A 23,520-nucleotide genomic window follows, 5' to 3' on the forward strand; every position below is an offset into this window, starting at 1 on the left:
CAATAGCCATACAAAAAATAAAAGAATTACAATTGCAAGCCATAATGGGAACAATGGGAACATAATGGATTAACTTAACAATATAAATTAACTACAGTTTGAATGAGGGGAGTCAAGCAGAGTGGTGTGGTAAATGGAAGTGCATACATGCACATATTTTCATCCACCCAACCAAGGACTATACACATTTTTCTGAATCAGAAATAAGAACAAAATCTAAAGAAATTTCTGGAAGATAACCTATTCATCTGTTATATTGAGGTACATCATCCCCGGGGAAACCAGGACAAGATTCCATAGAAATTATGGGTCACATAAGGGTCAAATCAGCCTTAAAAATTGTCTAGTTAGCACATCTGCTTCAAGAAAACTGGAGCAAGATGAGGCTGAGGTGAAGCAGGGAAACCCAAACCCTACAAACTACTTTTAATTAGCACTGAAAAAAAGAATCCATTAACAGTAAATTTGGTTATTTTTATGGCTTTATTTTTTCTTGACTTCTTAGCAAAATTCCTTTGAAAAATGTGAACCGAGGCTTTGTTGAACTAAAGAGGAAGGAATTTGTCTCTGCATGTGCTATTGTAATTAGTACGTTCGTTCCTGGAGTCCAGGCCTCGTGGTGTCCGGGATCATTCCACTTGGGGAGTAAAGAGAATGTGGAGTCCTTGTTCATCCATTCCTCCCTGGGGTTTTTCCTTTCAGACTCCTTCTTTTCGTTCTGTTAATGAATTGAGTATTGCATTTTATTCTGAATTTCATTTTTTCCCCCAGAATTAAGAAAGTAATATATGGTCAAATGCAGAAAACTTTTTCTATGTGTAAAAAACGATAACGCAGCAAAGATCAAAGATAAAAACAATTTGAATCTCTACACTCAGGGACAATTACCATTAATATTTTCGGCAAACGTTCTTCTAGAAGTTTTGAGAATTATTTTTAACAAAAAACTATACACTGTTAAAACTTGTTTTTTTTTCCCTTTAATTGTGAATTGTATTTCTGTCATTCTTACGTTAATGAGTAGATTCTAATGGCTGCATTCTAATAGATGCACTGTAATTTGTCTATTAAATTGCTAAATATGTTAGTAATTATTTGAGGTTTACGTTGCACCCGTTTTTTAAAAATTCTGTGATTAACCCTGCATATTTATACATATATCTCATCTTGGCAAACATTTTTTTCCTAATAATAAATGCTGACATATAGAATTGAGTCAAAAGGCATAGGTGCATTTGAAGATTTTTGACCCATATACCAAGCTGATATCCAAAAAGATGATATAGCAATTTATAACACTTCTGCCAATGTGCAAAAATGCCAGTTTCTCCAAATCCCTACCACCGTTATTCTTTGAGGTGAAAATTGGTATGTTAATTTTTAATTTCTTTTAATGAAGTGGAATTTTTTTTCATGCAGTTATTGGCTGTTTTGTAGATTTAAGATCATTGCAAAACTTAGTAGTTCAATATGACTTTGGTAAAATGAGAAATCACTTTGTATTGTAACTTACTACCCTAATATATAATTTTTGTAATTTAAGTATCTGTTTAGATACTTTTAAACATCAAGTTTTTCAAAAGTAAAAGACAAGTATAAATTTTGCTTGGCAGTATATGTGATATCCAAAATTATCAGTAGAAACAATTTGCTACAAATTAATCACTAATACTTCATTGTCTTCCTTAGAGAGGAATGTAATATTTAATTCTCTTAAAAAACAGAAAAGCTCCTTAATTGTGTATTCTAAGGAGAATTGAGAAGGATAAAACTAGATTTGAATTCTCCAGCCATGTACCTTGCCTTCCTTATGTTGCTAACATCACTTGAGAAACAAAACAATAAGAAACAGTACCTTAAAGTAAAATGTAAAGATGGAATTAGTTTTTTTCATTGAATCTAGAGGGAAAAAAGAATGCACTATACATTGTAAACTACTTAAAATATGCTATTCTCTGTAAACTAGTAGGTTGGTGTGCTGTTTTATTTATAATATCTAGAGTACATTTTAATTTTTGTAGGTACTGAGCAGAGGGTTAAAAGTTTTAATGTTGCTCGTGGACGAGGTTTGCTGAAAAAAATCAAACGCAAAGACCGTGGCGGAAGGGTCAACAAAGGGCCAAATGTGTTTTCAGGAACTGATGACTATCATGAGGTAATGAGAATTTATATATATTTAGGATTCTACCTTTTAACTTACTTGGCTGCAAAGAAAGCATTGTGATTTTAATGCTACTTTCCTAGTAAATGAAAAATTTCCAGTTCAGATCAAATGAATATAGATGAATTCCAAAAAAAGTTTTGTTTTACTTAGTTATGATACTAGTGTACAGATGCACATTTAGGTGACATTGAAATAAAATTGCTAAGTTCGAAAGCACTTCAGAATAAAATTGATATGTCTGAAAGCAAAAACTTTTGTTCTCTAGGTTCTCTGTTGTACTTTTCCTTCCTAGGGGTCATCTTCCATAGATGCAAATGGCAATAAAATGCTTGATAGCTCAATACGTGGCAGGACCCAGAAGGGAAACAGTGGTAAATTCTCTTACTTATTAGAATTGAAATCCTTAAAAGAGAAGAAAGAAGGTATTAATGTTTGGAAAGATCAACTTATGAACCATGTGTATAGTAGAGACTGAATGTATGTATGTTGAATTGAATTGAACTCTGAACAAATACATTTCAACCTTGTAGTGACTTTCTAGATTGTGGGCTTCCCTGGTGGCTCAGAGGTTAAAGCATCTGCCTGGAATGTGAGAGACCCGGGTTCGAACCTTGAGTTGGGAAGAGCCCCTGGAGAAGGAAATGGCAACCCACTCCAGTACTCTTGCCTGGAGAATCCCATGGAGGGAGGAGCCTGGTAGGCTAAAGTCCACGGGGTCGCAAAGAGTGATCCAATTTCTGTATTCTGCCATTGTTCCAGTAAGATTTGATTGAATTATGCAGAGCACTGGTGAGTTATGAATAGCTATAACCCTGATTGATAGAAAAGGGATAGTAACATTGAAATTGGAAGATGCTCAGTTTTCTAATCTCTGGGTTTAAAGATAACAGGCAAAGATTTTTTTAATATATACTCCTTAGTTTACTGTTTAGGGAGTTGCTAACAAGTGTGACCTTAAAAAAAGAGTTTAGGACCAAATAAACTTGTGAAACCCAGCACATACTACTCTACTGCTGGTGATTCTCAGTCAACATGGATGTTGGAAGGCTCTGAGCAGATGAGGCAGAAAGAAGTCTGTTTGACTTTGTTCAACCCATCATTTCCAAAATTTACTTGACCATGAACTCTTTCTTTCCCCCCACACACCTACACACATTCACTCTTAATTCTTTTTTTTAAAGATTTATTTATTTTTTTTACTTTTCATCCAATTTTTTTTTCATTTATTTTTATTAGTTGGAGGCTAATTACTTTACAGTATTGTAGTGGTTTTTGCCATACATTGACATGAATCAGCCATGGATTTACATGTGTTCTCCATCCCGATCCCTCTTCCCACCTCCCTCCCCATCCCATCCCTCTGGGTCTTCCCAGTGCACCAGCCCTGAGCACTTGTCTCATGCATCCAACCTGGGCTGGTAATCTGCTTCACCCTTGATAATATACTTGTTTCAATGCTATTCTCTCAGAACATCCCACCCTCACCTTCTCCCACAGAGTCCAAAAGTCTGTTCTGTACATCTGTGTCTCTTTTTCTGTTTTGCATATAGGGTTATCATTACCATCTTTTTAAATTCCATATATATGCGTTAGTATACTGTATTGGTCTTTATCTTTCTGGCCTACTTCACTCTGTATAATGGGCTCCAGTTTCATCCATCTCATTAGAACTGATTCAAATGTATTCTTTTTAATGGCTGAGTAATATTCCATTGTGTATATGTACCATAGCTTCCTTATCCATTCATCTGTTGATGGGCATTTGGGTTGCTTCCATGTCCTGGCTATTATAAACAGTGCTGTGATGAACATTGGGGTGCACGTGTCTCTTTTCAGATCTGGTTTCCTCGGTGTGTATGCCCAGGAGTGGTATTGCTGGGTCATATGGCAGTTCTATTTCCAGTTTTTTAAGGAATCTCCACACTGTTCTCCATAGTGGCTGTACTAGTTTGCATTCCCACCAACAGTGTAAGAGGGTTCCCTTTTCTCCACACCCTCTCCAGCATTTATTGCTTGTAGACTTTTGGATAGCAGCCATCCTGACTGGTGTGTAATGGTACCTCGTTGTGGTTTTGATTTGCATTTCTCTGATAATGAGAACATTCACTCTTAATTCTTAACTCACTATTCTGTGCAAATAAGCTTAGAATCTCTGGGAAACTATAACCTGCCTCTCCATCTTTCTAGGCACCTGTGGTTGTCTAGGATGTGCTGCTTTCACTGGACCAGATTAATCTGAATACTTTCTGAGTAAACCTTCTCCTGTATTCGGTACTTATACCCTATATGTGAAGAAAAAATTAGCTTCCAAGAAAGTGTGGTTTTGAGTGAGTTACTGCCTATCTCTGCGCTTCAGTTTGCGTAACCTGTAATATTACAGTACAGTGTTAAATTAACTCTAATGGCCCCTTCAAGCACTGACATTTTAGATGTTTCCAGATCTAGCCTGCAACTAAAAAATTTCTTAATCTTGTAATAGAAAATCAGAATAAATTCTTTCTTGTGCATTTATCATATTTAGGACATTTTTCCTTTCCTAAAGAACCTGCCTGTCAAGCAGGAGACACGGGTACTGTCCCTGGGTCGGGAAGATCCCTGGAGAAGGAAATGGCAACCCACTCCAGTATTCTTGCCTGGGATATCCCATAGACAGGGGAGCCTAGCTGACCATAGTCCATGGGTCACAAAGAGTCAAACATGATTGAGCGACTAAAGGGGTTCCCGGTTGCCACTACTGGTGAAGAATGTACCCGGCAGTGCAGGTAGACATAAGAGACCTGGATTTGACCCCTGGGTCGGGAAGATCCCCTGAAGGAGGGCACAGCAACCCACTCCAGTATACTTGCCTGGAGAATCTCATGGACAGAGGAACCTGCTGGGCTACAGAGTACAACTTGGTACATTTTTCAGTGGGTTTTATTGGGGGGGGGCGGTCACTACCTACTATTTTTACTTTTTGATTTCAGAGTTATATTCCTCAAGTTGGCTCTTTGACTTCGCATGCTGCTCTCTTTGGCTGCCTATTTCATTACAGCCACAGTGCTTGTTAAGAAGGCATATGTGAACTGGTCATTTATATCTACTTGTTCTAAGTGAGCCTAGAAATAGAAAATGTTTATAAAATTTTTCAGTTCAGTTGCTCAGTCGTGTCTGACTCTTTGTGACCCCACTTACTGCAGCATGCCAGGATTCCCTGTCCATCATCAACTCCTGGAGCTTGCTCAAACTCATGTCCATCAAGTTGGTGATGCCATCCAACCATCTCTTCCTCTGTCATCCCCTTTTCCTCCTGCCTTCAATCTTTCCCAGCATCAAGGTCTTTTGAAATGAGTCAGTTCTTCACATCAGGTTGCCAAAGAGTTGGGAGTTTCAGCTTCAGCATCAGTCCTTCCAATGATTATTCAGGACTACTTTCCTTGAGGATTAACTGGTTGGATCTCCTTGCTGTTCATGGGACTCTCAAGAGGGCTCAGCTTTCTTTATGGTCCAAATCTCACATTCATACATGACTACTGGCAAAACCATAGCTTTGGCTAGACAGACCTTTGTCAGCAAAGAAGGTCTCTGCTTTTTAATATGCTGTTTAGGTTGGTTATTGGAGAAGGCAGTGGCAACCCACTCCAGTACTCTTGCCTGGAAAATCCCATGGATGGAGGGGCCTGGTAGGCTGCAGTCCATGGGGTCACTAAGAGTTGGACACAACTGAGTGGCTTGACTTTCACTTTTCACTTTCAAGCATTGGAGAAGGAAATGGCAACCCACTGCAGTGTTCTTGCCTGGAGAATCCCAGGACGGCGGAGCCTGGTGGGCTGCCGTCTGTGGGGTGCACAGAGTAAGACACAACTGACACGACTTAGCAGCAGCTGCAGGTTGGTCATAGCTTTTCTTCAAGGAGCAAGCGTCCTTTAATTTCATGGCTGCAGTCACCATCTGCAGTGATTTTGGGGCCCCCCAAAAATAAAGTCTGTGACTATTTCCATTGTTTCCCCATCTGTTTGCCATGAAGTGATGGGACCGGATGCTGTGATCTTGGTTTTTTAAATGTTGAGTTTTAAGCCAGCTTTTTCATTCTCCTCTGTCACTTTCATCAAGAGACTCTTTATTCCTCTTCTCTTTCTTCCATAAGGGTAGTGTCATCTGCGTATCTGAGGTTATTGATATTCCTCCCGACAATCTTGATTCCAGCTTCATTCAGCCCAGTGTTTCTCATGATGTACTCTGCATAGACGTTAAATAAGCAGGGTGACAATATATAGCCTTGACATACTCCTTTCCCAATTTGGAACCAGTCTGTTGTTCCATGTCTAGTTCTGTTTTTTCCTAACCTGCATACACATTTCTCAGGAGGCAGGTGAGGTGGTCTGGTATCCCCAGCTCTTTAAGAATTTTCCACAGTTTGTTGTGATCCACACAGTCAAAGGCTTTGACATAGTCAATAAAGCAGAGGTAGATGTTTTCTTGGAACTCTGTAGCTTATTTGATGATCCAACGGATGTTGGCAATTTGATCTCTGGTTCCTTTGCCTTTTCTAAATCCAGCTTAAACATCTGGAAGTTCATGGTTCACGTACAGTTGAAGCCTGGCTTGAAGAATTTTGAGCATCACTTTGCTAGCGTGTGAGAAGTGTGTAATTGTGCAGTAGTTTGAACATTTTTGGCATTGCCCTTCTTTGGGACTGGAATGAAAACTGACCTTTCCAGTCCTGTGGCCACTGCTGAGTTTTCCAAATTTGCTGACATATTGAGTGCAGCACTTTCACAGCATCATCTTTTAGGATTTGAAATAGCTCAACTGGAATTCCATCACCTCCACTCGCTTTGTTCGTAGTGATGCTTCCTAAGGCCCACTTGACTTCACACTCTAGGATGTGTGGCTCTAGGTGAGTGATCACGCCATCATGGTTATCTGGGTCATGAAGATCTTTTTCGTATAGTTCTTCTTCTGTGTATTCTTGCCACCTCTTCTTAATATCTTCTGCTTCTGTTAGGTCCATACTGTTTCTGACCTTTATTGAGCCCATCTTGGCATGAAATGTTCCCTTGGTATCTCTAATTTTCTTTAAGAGATCTCTAGTCTTTCCCATTCCATTGTTTTCCTCTGTTTTTCTGCATTGATCACTGAGGACAGCTTTTTTACCTCTCCTTGCTATTCTTGGGAACTCTGCAGTCAGATGGGTATATCTCTCCTTTTCTCCTTTGCCTTTAGCTTCTCTTCTTTTCTCTGGTATTTGTAAGACATTCTCAGGCAACTATTTTGCCTTTTTGCATTTCTTTTTTTGGGGATGGTCTTTATGACTGCCTCCTGTACAGTGTCACGAACCTCCATCCATAGTTCTTCAGACACTCTGTCAGATCTAATTCCTTGAATCTATTTTTCACTTCCACTGTATAGTCATAAGGGATTTGATTTAGGTCATACCGGAATGTTCTAGTGGTTTTCCCTACTTTCTTCAATTAAAGTCTGAATTTGGCAATAAGGAGTCCATGATCTGAGCCACCATCGGCTCCTGATCTTGTTTTTGCTGACTGTAGAGAGCTTCTCTATCTTTGGCTGCAAACAATATAATCAGTCTGATTTCAGTATTGACCATCTGGTGATGTCCGTGTGTAGAGTCTTCTCTTTGTTGGAAGAGGGTGTTTGCTATGACCAGTGCATTGTCTTGGCAAAACTCTATTAGCCTTTGCCCTGCTTCATTTTGTACTCTAAGGCTTTGCAAACTTGCCTGCATCTCTTGACTTCCTACTTTTGCATTCCAGTCCCCTATGATGGAAAGGACAGCTTTTTTTTTGGTGGTAGTTCTAGAAGGTCTTGTAGGTCTTCATAGAACCATTCTACTTCAGCTTCTTCAGCATTAGTGTTTGGGGCATAGACTTGGATTACTGTGATATTGAATGGTCTGCCTTGGAAATGAACAGAGATAATTCTGTCGTTTTTGAGATTGCATCCAAGTACTGCATTTCAGACTCTTTTTTTTTTTGACTACAAGGGCTACTCCTTTTCTTGTAAGGGATCTTTGGCCACAGTTTTAGTTATAATGGCCATCTCAATTAAATTCACCCATTCCAGTCCATTTTAGTTCACTGATTCCTAAAATGTCAATGTTCACTCTTGCCATTGCCTGTTTGACCACTTCCAATTTACCTTGATTCATGGACCTAACATTCCAGGTTCCTATGCAATATTGTTCTTTACAGCATCAGACTTTACTTCCATCACCAGTCACATCCACAAATGAGCACTGTTTTTGCTTTGGCTCCGTTGCCTCATTCTTTTTGAAGTTATTTCTCCATTCTTCTCCAGGAGCATATTGGGCACCTGCCGACCTGGTGAGTTCATCTTTTGGTGTCATATCTTTTTGCCTTTTCATACCGTTCATGGGGTTCTCAAGGCAGGAATACTGAAAGAGTTTGCCATTCCCTCCTCCAGTGGACCACGTTTTGACAGAACTCTCCACCATGACCCATCCATCTTCGGAGGCCCTACATGGCATGACTTGTAGTTTCATCAAGTTAGACAAGGCTGTGGTCCATGTGATCATTTTGGTTAGTTTTCTGTGATTGTGATTTTCATTCTGTCTGCCCCCTGATGGATAAGGATAAGAGGCTAATGGAAGCTTCCTATGGAAATAGAGAATGTTTGTAAATAAAATTTACATAGGTTTAAGACATGTATTTCTGCTTTATTGACTATGCTAAAGCCTTTGACTGTGTGGATCACAATAAACTGTGGAAAATTCTGAAAGAGATGGGAATACCAGACTACCTGACCTGCCTCTTGAAAAACCTGTATGCAGGTCAGGAAGCAACAGTTAGAACTGGACATGGAACAACAGACTGGGTCCAGATAGGAAAAGGAGTACATCAAGGCTGTATATTGTCACCCTGCTTATTTAACTTCTATGCAAAGTACATCCTGAGAAACGCTGGGCTGGAAGAAGCACAAGCTGGAATCAAGATTGCCAGGAGAAATATCAATAACCTCAGATATGCAGATGACACCACCCTTATAACAGAAAGCAAAGAAGAACTAAAGAGCAAAAAGTTGGCTTAAATCTCAATATTCAGCAAACTAAGATCATGGCATCTGGTCCCGTCACTTCGTGGCAAACAGATGGGGAAACAGTGGAAACAGTGTCAGACTTTATTTTTTTGGGCTCCAAAATCACTGCAGATGGTGATTGCAGTCATGAAATGAAAAGACACTTACTCCTTGGAAAGAAAGTTATGACCAACCTAGACAGCATATTAAAAAGCAGAGACATTACTTTGTTAACAAAGGTCCATCTAGTCAAGGCTATGGTTTTTCCACTGGTCATGTATGGATGTGAGAGTTGGAATATAAAGAAAGCTGAGCGCTGAAGAATTGATGCTCTTGAACTGTGGTGTTGGAGAAGACTCTTGAGAGTCCCTTGGACTGCAAGGAGATCCAACCAGTCCATCCTAAAGGAGGTCAGTCCTGGGTGTTCATTGGAAGGACTGATGCTGAAGCTGAAACTCCCATACTTTGGCCACCTGATGTGAAGAGCTGACTCATTTGAAAAGACCCTGATGTTGGGAAAGATTGAGGGCAGGAGAAGGGGACAACAGAGGATGAGATGGTTGGTGGCATCACCGACTCAATGGACATGGGTTTAGGTGGACTCTGGGAGTTGGTGATGGACAGGGAGGCCTGGCGTGCTGCGGTTCATGGGGTCGCAAAGAGTCGGACATGACTGAGCGACTGAACTGAACTGAAGACATTTAAAACGATCCTATCAGAGTGGAGTATAATGTTTCTTTGCATTTTCATGGGATGCACGCGTGTGTGTATGTATGTATATATATGTATATATGTGTATATGTGTGTATCTATATATACTTTTTAAAAAGAAATTCGAAGATTATGTTTTCCTGGTATTCTGATACTTTTTTTTCCCCCCAGAAATCTGGTGAATTATAGCATTCATCAGTTGTGAGCGCTGAGGATCAGATTTAACTTTACCTATTTTCTCAGGTGTTTGCTATGAGAGATTTCAGTAGATTGTGCTTTGTTCTTCATCATCTTGCAAATTGAGGGAAAAGGGAAAACTTATATCAATTCAGAAAAGTAAATCGTTATGAACCTCCTACTGTGTGCAAGGCACTGTGCCTGCTAGGAGCTTGAAAAGCAGTCTGTTTTACAGAGCTCATACTGTCTTGTTACTCAGCCTTCTTATACTTGAAGCAAAAGTTGAATAGGGGCCTGAGGAGAACTAAGGAAAGCAAGAAGGGCTGTGAGGTTTCCTATCATATACTCGTTTTTCTTAATTTTCTTAAATTTGAAAGTTAAAGGTAATATATCCTCAGTTTTTTTCCCTAACGAAAGTACAAAATAACCACACATGCAAGCAATGTATAACTGTAGAAATTCATCTAGAGATACACACTCTTAAAGGTAGGGGGTATATTCTTTTAGTTGTTTTTTCCTTTGTCTTTATTATTATAAACTCAGATCACTTTTTCGCTTGGTAAGGTATTGTGAACATTTTGTGTCCCCAGATTTGTCTTTCCATCTCATGATTTTTTAAATGACTTTATAATATTCTAAATGTACCATAATGTGTTTTATTTGTCTTCTAGTTTCAGATGTGTAGAGTATTTCTAGATTTTGTTTGTTTTACCTGTAAATAATTCTGCAATGGTTATTTTTGTGAATAAATCTTCACTGTTCAAAGTGGCTTACTAATATTAAATGTTTTCATGTTTACATGTGCCTTCCTGATAATTCCTTCAGAATTTTGTGCTGAAAAGTACAAATTTTGTGTCAAACAATATCTATATTTTAAGTTTTCTATCAACTATACATGAAAGTGCGTATTTTATTGTGTCTTTGCCAAAACTGAGTATTGTTAAGTTTAAAGTTTTCACAGTTTTATTTTGAAAAATGTAGTTAGATGTCTTCATTAAATTAGAGATAGGGTTCTTTGCAACTACCAGTATCAGCAAGCAGTTTTCTGAAAGCATGCTTGCATGCATCGCCTCTCTCCAGATAAATAAATAGCATCATAATGTTCCATCGTCACCACTTTTAATAATCAATGTGTAGTGCTTTCTAGATTCATTTGAGTATGAATTTTAATGTCTTTTTAATACTTCATATGTTTTATTTAAGTAAATTTTTTTCTTGCAGTATAGTAAACCAGGGAAAAAATGGAAGATTATGACTCAGGAATTTATTAATCAACATACAGTGGAACATAAAGGAAAACAAATCTGCAAATACTTTCTGGAAGGGAGATGTATTAAGGTACATTTATAGGGGTATCATAAATCATTTTAACTTCTGAAATCTTTAAAATTTAAGGTCATTTTTGGGGGTGGTGAGTGTTTTCTCATATAGTTGGAATAAAACTAGTTCTTCAAAATGGATCTTGCATTGAATACTGTATATCAGAACTCATATAATTATATTCTGGGACAATAATATAGCTTGTTGAAATCAGATTTTATTTTACTGACACATGATCCTATGTGGCAAGTACTGTTCAAAGTGGCTTACTAATATTAAATGTTTTCATGTTTACAATGATGCAGTGAAGTTCAGTTACTGTTGTTATTCTCATTTTAATCATGGTCAAACCAAGAGGTTAAGTGAGTCCGCAGAGCGGCTCAGCCAGAAATGGTGAGTGCTGGAGCCAAGCAGTGTCCTCTGAGGTCATGCTCACCGTTCGGCCTCTCCACCCAAAGCCACATCCACTGTCCTGGGCGAGAACTCTAAGGGACTGTTTGAATTACTGTACGCTCACTATTTAAAGACTGGAGATATGACCATGGTTCTACCATGAAACACCACAGAGAAAATTCAACTCAGTGGTTTCTTTTTTTCTCTTCTTTTCTTTTTTTGTGAACAGGGAGATCAATGTAAATTTGATCATGATGCAGAGTTGGAGAAGAGGAAAGAGATTTGCAAATTTTATTTACAAGGATATTGTACCAAAGGAGAGAACTGCATTTATATGCATAATATCCTTTATTAAAAACGTTAACCAAAATATTGCAGTTTTCAAGTGTCATTGAGGCTTTAAAAATGATACGTATAATCTGGAAAGCCTAGTTTGGTTTTAAATTTAAAATGGCACTTTATGTAAACCAGATCTCTTCAGCCTTTGCACTTCAGAAGGTCAACTGAGTTTTTTTCTTTAGGGAAATGAAATAACTTCCCTTTGGAAAAAAAATCTGAAATAAATGTACTTTAAATAATATTTGTAAGTATTTCAAGAGGCTGTGCTTTGTGAAGGAGTTGACAACATATTTATTCTGTGACTTAATTATTATTTACTTGGGTTCATAAGTAATAAATTATTGTTGGAAATTATAAAATTCAAGTCTTGTCAAATCTTACCACCTAATGGTAAGTACTACCCGATATATTCTTCCCTACTTCTGATGCATTTAAATTGTATTCCTGCCTCTACCCATGTGGCATTTCACTGTATATAGTCCATATATATATATGATTTGTGTTGATGTATGAAAACCAATTTGTAAAGCAATTATCCTTCAGTTAAAAATAAATTAATTTAAATATATATATATATAAAGCATTTCCTTCAGTAAAGACCTTATTATTTTCCAAATGGTTAGTTCGTTGTCTCCTCTTCACAGATTTTAAATCTGTGGTCACTGCCCATATGCTAAGTTTTCATCGAGCATAGTTTTGTTTCTGTACTATACCATTATACATTGTGCTGTCTGACCATTCTGCTGTGCAGTAGTATGTTTGATACTCACTAAGGGCAAATACTCCTTTTGTGTAAAAATGTTATAATAAATTTGTCTTATTCAAACAAGTTTTTTTTTTTTTTTTGAGATTTGATGTATTTCTTTAGAAACCAGACACCTTATTGAACTGTTTCTGAATTCTTCCCATCTATTCTTATATTTTTCTCCATAGTCATGCCATCTCTGGCATGACAATTTTAATAGTATTGGCTACATTTCCAGAAAAATGTTAAATGATAGGAATTGTGGAGCATAAAGCATGTTTCAAAGGTAATGCCCTTTTGCTTTGGCAATTTTAAGATTGATTTTTAAAAAAATCAGGTTAAGTATGTAAATCCTTTGACTTCCTACGTGTCTCAGTAGTAAAGAATATGCCTGCCAAACAGGAGACTGGGGTTCGATCCCTCTGTCAGGAAGATCTCCTGGAGAAGGAAATGGCAACCCACTCCAGTATTCTTGCCTGGGAAATTCCATGGACAGAGGAGCATAGCAGGCTACAGTCCATGGGGTTGCAAAGAGTTGAGCATGACTTAGAGACTAAACAACAACATCTAGTATATATCCTTATTTTACTAAGAGGTTGTAATATTAAAAAATCTTGAATTTTTTCAGTTGTCTTTTGTATCTGCTAAGGTAATCACATGATTTTTCTTTCTTGACCTTATCAGTGTGATGATTTCAGTAATAAATTTCCAAAAACTACTCAGAAGTTCCCGGAACATATACCAGCTGAAATGGTATATTTTTCACTATACTTCTAGATTTAATATTTTGTTTAGCTCTTTGTCTCCAAATTTTTAAGATTAGCCTGTGGTTTTGATTTTTGGGATATTTAACTTTAACATGACATATCAGACCCCTTTATTTTCTTCACAGATATAAACATTTGCTCAAAATTTATTTGTTCTGTATTTTGTTTTATTGTGTAAAGTAACAGAGTTTACATAATTAAATTACACTATAGCCATTATAAATAGCTATAGCCACTTTTACTTTAAAAAATTGTTTTCTTGAAAGAGAGTAGATGTATATATGTATAACTGAATCACTTTGCTGTATACCTGAAACTTACACAACATTATAAATTAACTATACTTCAACTTTTAAAAAATGGTTATTGGAGAGACCTCAGTGTCCATGGCAGCACTACTTACAATAGCCAGGGCATGAAGGCAGCCCCGATGTCCATCGACAGATGAGTGGATAACGAGGCTGTGATATGTATATGCAGTGGGGTATAACTCAGCCATAACAGGGAGTCATTCGAATCAGTTCTAGTGAGGTGGATGAATACAGAGTAAAGTAAATCAGAAAGAGAAACACAAATATGTATGTTTGTTGAATCTAGAAAGACGGTACTGATGAACCTATTTACCAGGCAGTGGAGACACAGACATAGAGAACAGATTGTAAACACAGCAGGGGAAGGAGAGGGAGGGACAGTTGAAAGAATAACACAGAAACATATGCGTTACGATGTGTAAAACAGATAGCCAGTGGGAATTTGCTCTGTGACACAGGGAGCTCAAACCTGGGGCTCTGCGACGACCAAGAGGGTGCGATGGGGAGGTGGGGGGAGAGGCTCAAGAGGGAAGGGGCGTACTGTGTACCTGTGGCTGATTCATGCTCATGTATGGCAGAAACTAACACAGTTCTGTAAACCAATTATCCTCCAGTTGAAAAAATGAAATTGGTGTAACTAACAAAAAAGAATCCCCCAGCCAAAGCAGGGGACACAGGTTCAATCCCTGGTCCAGGAAGATCCCACAGGCTGCGGGGGCAGCTAAGCCAGTATGCCAGGCTGCTGCGCCCCACGCTCTGCAAGTGCTGAAGTCTGCGCAGCCTGGAGCCCACACTCAGCCACAGGAGAGGCCGGCGCAGTGGGAAGCCTGTGCCCCCAGTCACAGCTAGAGGAGCCTGCACACAGCAGTGAAGCCCCCGGGGCAGCCAGTATAAATATAAATAAATACGTTATTAGTGGAGTTAGCTGATTATCCAAGTTCTGTTTATATGTAACGTTTTCCTCTCATGGTACTCTGAACAAACTATTGAAATCTTAACATGACTCTCTTGATCAGTGGTGAAAGCAGCTAGATTTTTCACTAAATTTTAGACATAATTTATTTACAATGGTGATTTGGGAGATGATTTGTAAATCTTGACCGAGAGCTCTTTTTAAGGAAGTCTCTGTTAATTACCCACATTACTAACTCTACTGTTATAGAAGACATAAATGTCTATCACTGACAAAAAATAATAAGAGTTTGTACAGTCAAGTTTTTTAAAATAAAAAAATTAAGCTCTTAAAAAACTTGTTTTGTAGTTCTAATAGAGTAGGAGAGACTTAAAATTTTTGAATGATCTGCCACAGCACATTTAAAATATTTAATCTTAAAAATTAAATAATCTGTTACTGTTGAAAATTTAGTATACTATATGGTAATAAAGTTATATTGATTTCACAGTTGTATTTTTTGTTTTAAAAATATGAGAGCTTGATTTTACTTGGTCTGTTCCTTAATATTTTTATTTACATGAATTTCCATGTAAGTTCTATCACAGTGGAGCAAAATGTTACCAAGGAGACAACTGTAAATTTTCACATGATGATCTGACTAAAGAAACAAAGAAACTTTTGGACAAAGTGAGTAATATTTTTGCACCTTGATTACAGATTCATTAGACTTTAATTATGTTTTATAAGTTATTTTATGCCTGGAGAATTCATGGACAGAGGAGTCTGGCAGGTTACAATCCATGGGGTCACAAAGAGTCGGACACAACTGAGTGACTTCACTTTCTTGCTGAGAAAGCAAGGACTTATTATTTTATGTTTTATTCTGTTAATGTAGTATGTTAGAAAAGCAGGAATAGTGGACCAAGAATTAAGAATATTTTGTTCTTATAAGATTCAATTGTGATGTACAGGAAACACTTCGTGCCACTCCTAGTAAATAGTAAAAGCTCAGTTAGTGGCACCTATTATAGTTCTTTAGTTATTAATGATAGCAAATAATATAGTTGCCTTAACCTTAAAAAAAAACCCAGAATCTTTTGTTCTTATCATTGTTCTGCCATTAAAAAACAGTCCATCACAAATTTTTTCAACCAGTCCATCATAAATTTTATTTTTATTGGTTGAGCTTTTGTTCAAATGTCATTTATTTTCCAGTTTTATTTAGATATAATTGATATACAACACTGAATAAGATGTACAACATAATGATTCAACTTACATACATCATGAAATTATCGCAAGCTTAGCAAACATCCATTATCTCAAATAGATACAAAATTAAAGAAACAGAAAAGATTTTTTTTCCGTGTTGACAACTGTTAGGACTTAACACCCTTAACAGATTTCGTGTATAACGGTACAGTGCTGTTAATTATATTTGCCATGTTGTGCCTCACATCCCTAGTACTTACTTGTCTTATAACTTGAAGTTTGTACCTTTTTAGTACCTTCATCCAGTTCCTACTCCTCCTACCCTCTGCCTTTGGGAACCACAAAATGTGACCTCTAAAAAAGCTAATTTACTTTGAGAAATATCCTTTACCTCTTTGAACCTCATATTCTTTATAAAAAATTAGTTCACTATCTCTGATCTATTTCAACTTTAATATTATATTTTTCTGTTAACGAAACTAGTTTATTCAAGTCTTCACAGTTTTAAATGTGAGGAAGAAAGCTTGTTTTGAAATAGTAAATCTTGGCCAATTATCTTTAGGTGTTGAATACTGAAGAAGCTGCAAATGAAGACGAAAGAGAATTAGAAGAACTTAGAAAGCATGGCATAACTCCTCTTCCCAAACCACCTCCAGGAGTTGGACTTCTGCCAACCCCACTGGAGCATTTTCCCTTTTCTGATCCTGAAGATGGTTTTCAGACAGATCTCTCTGATGATTTTAAGAAAATTCCATCTCTTTTTGAAATAGTTGTAAAACCTACTGTGGATTTAGCACATAAAATTGGAAAGAAGTAAGTTAAATTTTTCATTCCTTCCAATGAATATTCAGGGTTTATCTCCTTTAGGATTGATTGGTTTGATCTCCTTGCTGTTCAAGGGACTCTCAAGAGTCTTCTCCAGCACCACAGTTCGAAGGCATCAGTTCTATGGTGCTCAGCTTTCTTTATGGTCCAACTCTCACATCCATACATGACTACTGGAAAAACCATAGCCTTGACTAGATGGACCTTTGTCAGCAAAGGTCCAATATCTATTTAGAGATGTAATGCTCTTGGTTGCCTCTTCTTTGTACTAAGAAATATTATTCTTTTGTCCACAGGCCACCAGCATTTTATAACAGTGCCTCGCCACCAGGACCACAATTTCAGGAAAGCAGCCCACGTCCTCAACATGTCTACAGTTCTGGGTCAAGTCCAGGTCCTGGCCCTAACATGTCTCAGGGACACAACAGTCCTGTGATGCACCCCGGCTCCCCCGGACACTGTCCTGGCCCACCAGTGCCACAGAGCCCACCTTTGCTGCCTGCCCCCCCAGGAACTGTGGGCCCTCACGGTCAGGCCGGAGTACTTGGTCAGCCGGATACACCTTTGACACCACCAAGTATGAGTGGTGCTTACCACTGCCCAGGCTTTCCAGAACACGCGATGAGAGTACCTCGAGAGAATCACTGCTCTCCAGGCTCATCGCACCCGCCTGGTGAAAGGCAGCTCAGTACCAGCTATGAGTCCTTACAAAACCCTGCTGAATTTTATGATCATTACTATTCACAGCATGCTGTCCATAATTTTCAGCCACCCAGTAGCTCTGGTGGTAAGTTTACCTTTCTAAATAACTCATTTCTAACTTAAAATATCTGGAGTCCTATGTTTCTTTAGCAACATGAAAGGCATGTGTATTTTAAATAAAGGAAAATATGATGAAATTGAAATATTAAAATGTGTTTTAAGTTTAACTGAATATTTGTAACAGTAGACCTTGAGATAACTTTAAACAGTGCTTACCGTTACATAGTAATCTGATAATCAAATAGGACATTATTGTAACTCAGTTTCTCACAAGGCATCGTGGTGCTTGTCTCCTGGAGTTGTGCGCTCAGTCAGTGTCTTGTCTTTTTGTGCTGTGTGTGTAGACGGGGCGTGGCACGGCGACTTTGCCCAGCACCAGGCTCCAGTTGTTCCAGGCTCACCTGACCGCGGGAGTGGGTCAGACAGCAGCGGTAACGTGACGGGCCGTGGCCCCCTGCCTGCGCTGGGCCTCCTCCCTGCTGTGCAGAGAGCTCTGTTCGTTAGACTTACTCAGAAATACCAAGACGACGAAGAGCCAAGCAGCACCCAGCCTCAGAGGGCACCAAGCAAGGAAGAAGGTGTGTGTCAGGCGTCATGATAGCATTGTATCTGTTTGGGTCTACCTGTTCTATTTCCAGCTCTCTTACAGCTACTGTCTTCTTGGGATTGATGGTCATTTCCAGTGCCATTGATGCATTAGTAATTAATTGCACAGGGTTTGATCTGAAGCAATAAATCAGACTGGAGTGTGAGGCCTTGAAAACAGACTTGCTATTAAGCTTTGTTTTTGAAGAGAAATAGAGCAGAAACAAGATAGCCTTGAGTTTAGGGATTTTAACTTGTAACTCAAGTTCAAAATTATTTGGTTATTAGATTTTTATGGGCAGAGGCTGTTTCCTTCAGGTTCTGCTATACTATTAAAGGATATTATTTTTAATATAAAAGATTATATTTTAAATTTCCCTTAGTATTGCTGATAAGTATACAGCAATTAGTTAATTCAGTTAAGGGGAGAAAACTTGAAATCAACCAGTTGTTATTATGAGTTAATAAGTTGATATGTTTGGCCACTCTTAAACATGAAATTAAGGACTTCCCTCGTGGTCCAGTGGTTAAGAATCCATACTTCCACTGCAGGGGTCAGGGAAGTTCACATGCTGCGAGGCATGGCCAAAAATGAGCAAAACATGAAATTTATGAATGACTATGTAAAACTGGATAACACTAGTAGCCACAAGTTATTATATAAACATTGTTACATTTGCAAAGAAGATAGTTTTAAACCTTCATTTATTTAACATGACAGGGAAATGAGGAATTTCCAGTAAGTTAATTTCCTGTATAATTTATACTTACTCCTTTAGGTGCTAATTTTAAGAAATAATCATTTTAATGGTAATCTTTCTTTAAAGTGTAACAAAGCCTTATATTTTCATAAAGAAGAAAATTAAAACTTTTCTAAATGATATAAAATTTTATATATAATACTATAAAATTGATAATGTTTTATAAGGCTTGTTTTCTCAGAATCAGAAAACATCTTAAACAGATTTTTTTGTGTTTGTGTTCATTCTTACAAATTTTATTGCCTTTGTGAATTTATTTGTCCTTTGATAAAAAGCTGATAGAAACCTTTTAATCATTTTCTGTCTAATACCTGCTTTCCACTCACCTCTCTGCTGTTCTACTTTCTTTCTGCTCCATGTTCATTCTTATTCCAAAAAGAATTTAAGACTGCTTATAAAATATGTTTATTTTATGTGAAATAAAATGAAAATTAAGATTAAATGAAATTAAAGTGAAAATTAAATAGCACCTTAACTTTGGATCGGATTTGGATTAAGTACCAAATTCTATGAGGAGTGAAACTCCTACACAGAAATGTTTAAAATGACTACAACAGTTGAAAGTGAACCACAGGTCTAGCTCTAGACTTTCTGGACATCAGAGAGAAAAAAGAGAGATCCAATGTCTAGAAGTAGTTTTTTTGGACACTGAGGTATGAATTAAAGTTTTTGCCGTTGTGATACAGTGTATACTATTTTAAAGCCACATCCTCCCCTAAATAGGAGTGCTTGTTCTGTAAGCATTCTTCGTTCAAACTAACTGTATAATGCTAAATTTCAATGTGACAGAAACGCATCAGTGAGCAGTGAGATAAAAGTGAGAATATGCGTGCTGTTCTATTGATTCACGGTATTCTATGATATACATAAGTGTGTGTGTGTACATGTGTACATATATACACGTACACAGCTAATTCAGAGATAATCTATGTATGTTTTAATGGAGAGGAAGGAGACCCACTCTCCGGAGGCATCAGTTTTTATTTCCTTCTCTACTAGAGAGAAGACCTCTGACGGTTAAGCTTCTTAACATTATGGCTCACACTGAAGTTACATAGGCTTTAAGAGTAAGGCCCAAAGTTCTCATAAAGTTAAAGTATGTAAATTTTAGGGTGTTAGTTTTATTTGTTGCTTTTAATTTAGTGTTTGAGTAATATATTCACAAGGTCAAACGTTTAAAAATATATGACAGAAAAGCCTGGGGCCCATATATGCTCAGTTCCCTTTGCTTTCTTAACCATCGTTGTCAGTGTTTTGCTTTCCAGGTTTTTTTTTTTTTTTTTTTTTTTTTAATAGCTCTCCCTTGTTACCTGATAAATCCAGAGGTATGAAATTTAAGAGGTTGCTTGAATTAAAGAGAGCCAACACATTTTGGTATTTCTGTTTTAGAGTATTTTCCCTTTTCCCTCAGCCCTGTCTTACCACACATTTCTGAGTTCCCTTTGGCCAGCTGGAATGAAAGGTCCAGACTCTGCTCTGACTGGAAGGACATTTTACATGTTCTGATGCCATACTTCTTTCTTTATAGAGTGCAGTGACTGAACTGTTGGTTGTTATATCACATCTTATCTTGTTCCAGTGTTGAAACTCTGTCATTTCTATGATGCATTGTCTTGAAGTTAAACTACCCTTATTTCAGAAATAGTCTATGTGTTTTTTAATCTTAATTAAAGCCAAATATGAATGCTTCACTCTTTATAATAGTATTTGTCTGCATTTAGATGAAACAGTTAACTGGTACTCCAGTAGTGAAGAGGAAGAAGGGAGCAGTGTGAAGTCAATACTGAGAACATTACAGAAACAAACAGAGACTTTGAGGAGTCAGCAGCAGCCTTCCACAGAACTTGGCACTCCTACTGACCCAAGACTTGCTAGAGAGAAGAATAAGGGAAACCAAGTTGTCGACCCTAGACTTAGGACTATCTCAAGGCAAGACATTAGAAAATCTTCTGAGTCTGCCCCACTGGATCTCAGACTTGCATGGGATCCAAGGAAATTAAGAGGGAATGGAAGCGGTCATGTCAGTTCTTCTGCTGGTGGAGCCAAGTTTGATTCACATCATGGCAACACCGGTCCTAACATCAGACACAAAAGAGGAGATGATGACGATGAAGATACAGAAAGAGAACTGAGAGAAAAGGCTTTCTTAATACCTCTGGATTCTTCCCCTGGTGCGATGCTGCAGGACCCAAGGTCACAACTGAGACAGTTTAGTCACATTAAAATGGATATTACCCTAACCAAACCCAACTTTGCCAAACACATCGTGTGGGCTCCAGAAGACTTACTACCAGTTCCTTTACCTAAACCTGATCCAGTCTCTTCAATCAATTTACCTCTGCCCCCTCTTATAGCTGACCAGAGGCTCAGTAGGTTATGGAATACAAAAAGTGATCTTTGTCAAAATACAGTGCCCACTGATACAAAACTAGCAGCCAAAGTCAAAATTAACACAGCAAACAGAGAAGGCTACCCAGACCAATTTGGAGACTCACATAGTTCAGGAAGTAAATTAGGAGATCCTAGGTTACAAAAAAATTTTGATCCTAGACTTCACAGACTGCACAATACAGAGCCTCATCAAGCAGTTATGAAGGACCCCCATATGTCAAAGACTGCCCCTCCTTCAGGGGCCAGGTCACACCCAGGCTCATCACAGCCCTCAGGGGCGGCACCTAGCAGTTCTGGTCCTGGGGCTTTACCTCCATATGCCCCCAAACTCTCATCTTCAGCTGGCCTTCCCCTGGGCACTCCGGGTTCAGTCCTTAGCGGTATTAGTTTGTATGACCCCAGGGAACAAGGTTCATCCTCTACATCAGAGCTAGCAACAGAAAATGCAGAGAACCAGAAAAAAAGCGGGAGTTTAAAATGTAGTGACAAAAATGAGCCTCCTCCCGGAGAAGCAATCCTACCACAGAAAATCGCTCCGAATGTGGACATCCCTGTTGACCGCCCAGCTGACCCACAGACGGATGTTCGCCAGAGTTCCGGTACCGTTCAGGTTCCAGCAGTGCACAGCCTTCCCATTCAGGCATTAACAGGCTTAATCAGACCCCAGTACAGCGATCCCAGGCAGTCGAAGCATCTGGGACAGGTGAGCCCCACCCCTGGTGATGATCCCAGCAAAGAAACGGATGACAAATCTCTGAAGGAGGTTTTTAAAACTTTTGACCCAACAGCTTCACCATTTTGTTAGCTGTTGTGTAACCAAGCAGTTCTTTTCTCTCTCCTGACTGTTGCAGTCCCCTGCTGTTTTGTAACTGTTTTACCTCTATAGTTTATTTATTTTTAAATTATAAACACTTTTCAGCTGCTAGTATCAGAACCACACGAAGTTATATCCTCCAAAGCCTGTGGTATTTTATATAGTATTTTTATAATTTTAAGAGACTGTAGTCATTGACATAGAAGCCTATATATCATGTTAGTTTCAGTAAAAGTACTTTTATTGTAAATAAACCATCATGAACTCAACACTCTGCCTGAATATATGCCACTTGTCTTTCATAATCAGTGTTTAGATAAATGATCACCACTTTTATATGGTTGTTAGTTTCAAGCAATATAATGTACATTACTTTTCAGAAACAGTATTTTGACTAGGATCCTCTCAATTTGTCAACACAGAACTGACTAATATGTAATGCTAACTGCTAGCTTAAATTTTAAATGAAGTAAAGAAAACATTTTTTTAATCATTATTAGCAGAGCAGTTCATGTTTAAGGGCATCACTTTTATTATTACTGGCAATATTATTTGTGTAAATGAAGCATTTGAATGTCATTATCTTTTAAATGTATTTTATGGTATACTGTATCATAGAAGTTGGAGATATATAAATAGAATGTTTTGCTAAAGTAAAAAATTTCCAAATTCTCTAACATACCTTTTTAAATTTAATTTTTCATAATAATAGTTATGAGTTATTGCTGTTACGTTATGATGTTTATGCATTCTGATGTCTTTTGTCTTTAGCAGCATAATTTATATTACTTTTTCAAATTGTGTAGCTGCAATAATTGTATTCATCATGACTTTGGCAGTTTTTAACAAAATTTTAAAAGATCCAGTGTGTCTGTAGTGATTTATTGCATTGATAATGTTTTAAGTGTGCAGGGTCTATATTTTTTCTTAAATAGCGAAAAATCACAGAGATGGTATAGTCAACTGTATATGGCTATCAATAAAGACTCTCTTTCAGATCTCATCTGACTGGCATTCTATAACAGAGGAGACTGCTTGGTGTTTTAATGTATTTAATGTCCTCATAGTTTGGAAACCTCCTCAATGGATTAGAAATTGTACTTTTATGAAAAATAATTTGTATTCATTCTTGTATATTTATTGCAGTATATAAATAATGGCAACCCTACTTACTTTATACATATATTATTTATAACTAAAACTAAGTATTACACTTAAGTCTCAGGCTAAGTGTATATATTAATATCTTCAACTAGAGGTATCTGACAGTGTTTGCTAGTAACAGCTCCAATAGGTAATTTAAAAGGAGC

General features: G+C 37.7%; 1 protein-coding gene across 3 annotated transcripts in view; it reads left to right on the forward strand.

Moving 5' to 3' along the window:
• ZC3H6 (zinc finger CCCH-type containing 6) overlaps positions 1-23,213 on the forward strand; it is a 67,537-nt gene extending 44,324 nt beyond the window's left edge. For all 3 annotated transcript variants that reach the window (XM_061156064.1, XM_061156065.1, XM_061156063.1), the window contains 8 exons: positions 2,022-2,155; positions 11,312-11,428; positions 12,033-12,144; positions 15,438-15,547; positions 16,635-16,885; positions 17,194-17,684; positions 18,004-18,237; positions 20,727-23,213. In XM_061156064.1, the coding sequence (XP_061012047.1) occupies positions 2,022-2,155; positions 11,312-11,428; positions 12,033-12,144; positions 15,438-15,547; positions 16,635-16,885; positions 17,194-17,684; positions 18,004-18,237; positions 20,727-22,201 (2,924 nt within the window). In that variant the 3' untranslated portion in view covers positions 22,202-23,213. The remainder of the gene's footprint in view (positions 1-2,021; positions 2,156-11,311; positions 11,429-12,032; positions 12,145-15,437; positions 15,548-16,634; positions 16,886-17,193; positions 17,685-18,003; positions 18,238-20,726) is intronic.
• The last annotated feature ends 307 nt before the right edge of the window (positions 23,214-23,520 follow it).

This window comes from Dama dama, chromosome 11 (assembly GCF_033118175.1).
Source record: "Dama dama isolate Ldn47 chromosome 11, ASM3311817v1, whole genome shotgun sequence".
Taxonomy (NCBI): Eukaryota; Metazoa; Chordata; class Mammalia; order Artiodactyla; family Cervidae; genus Dama; species Dama dama.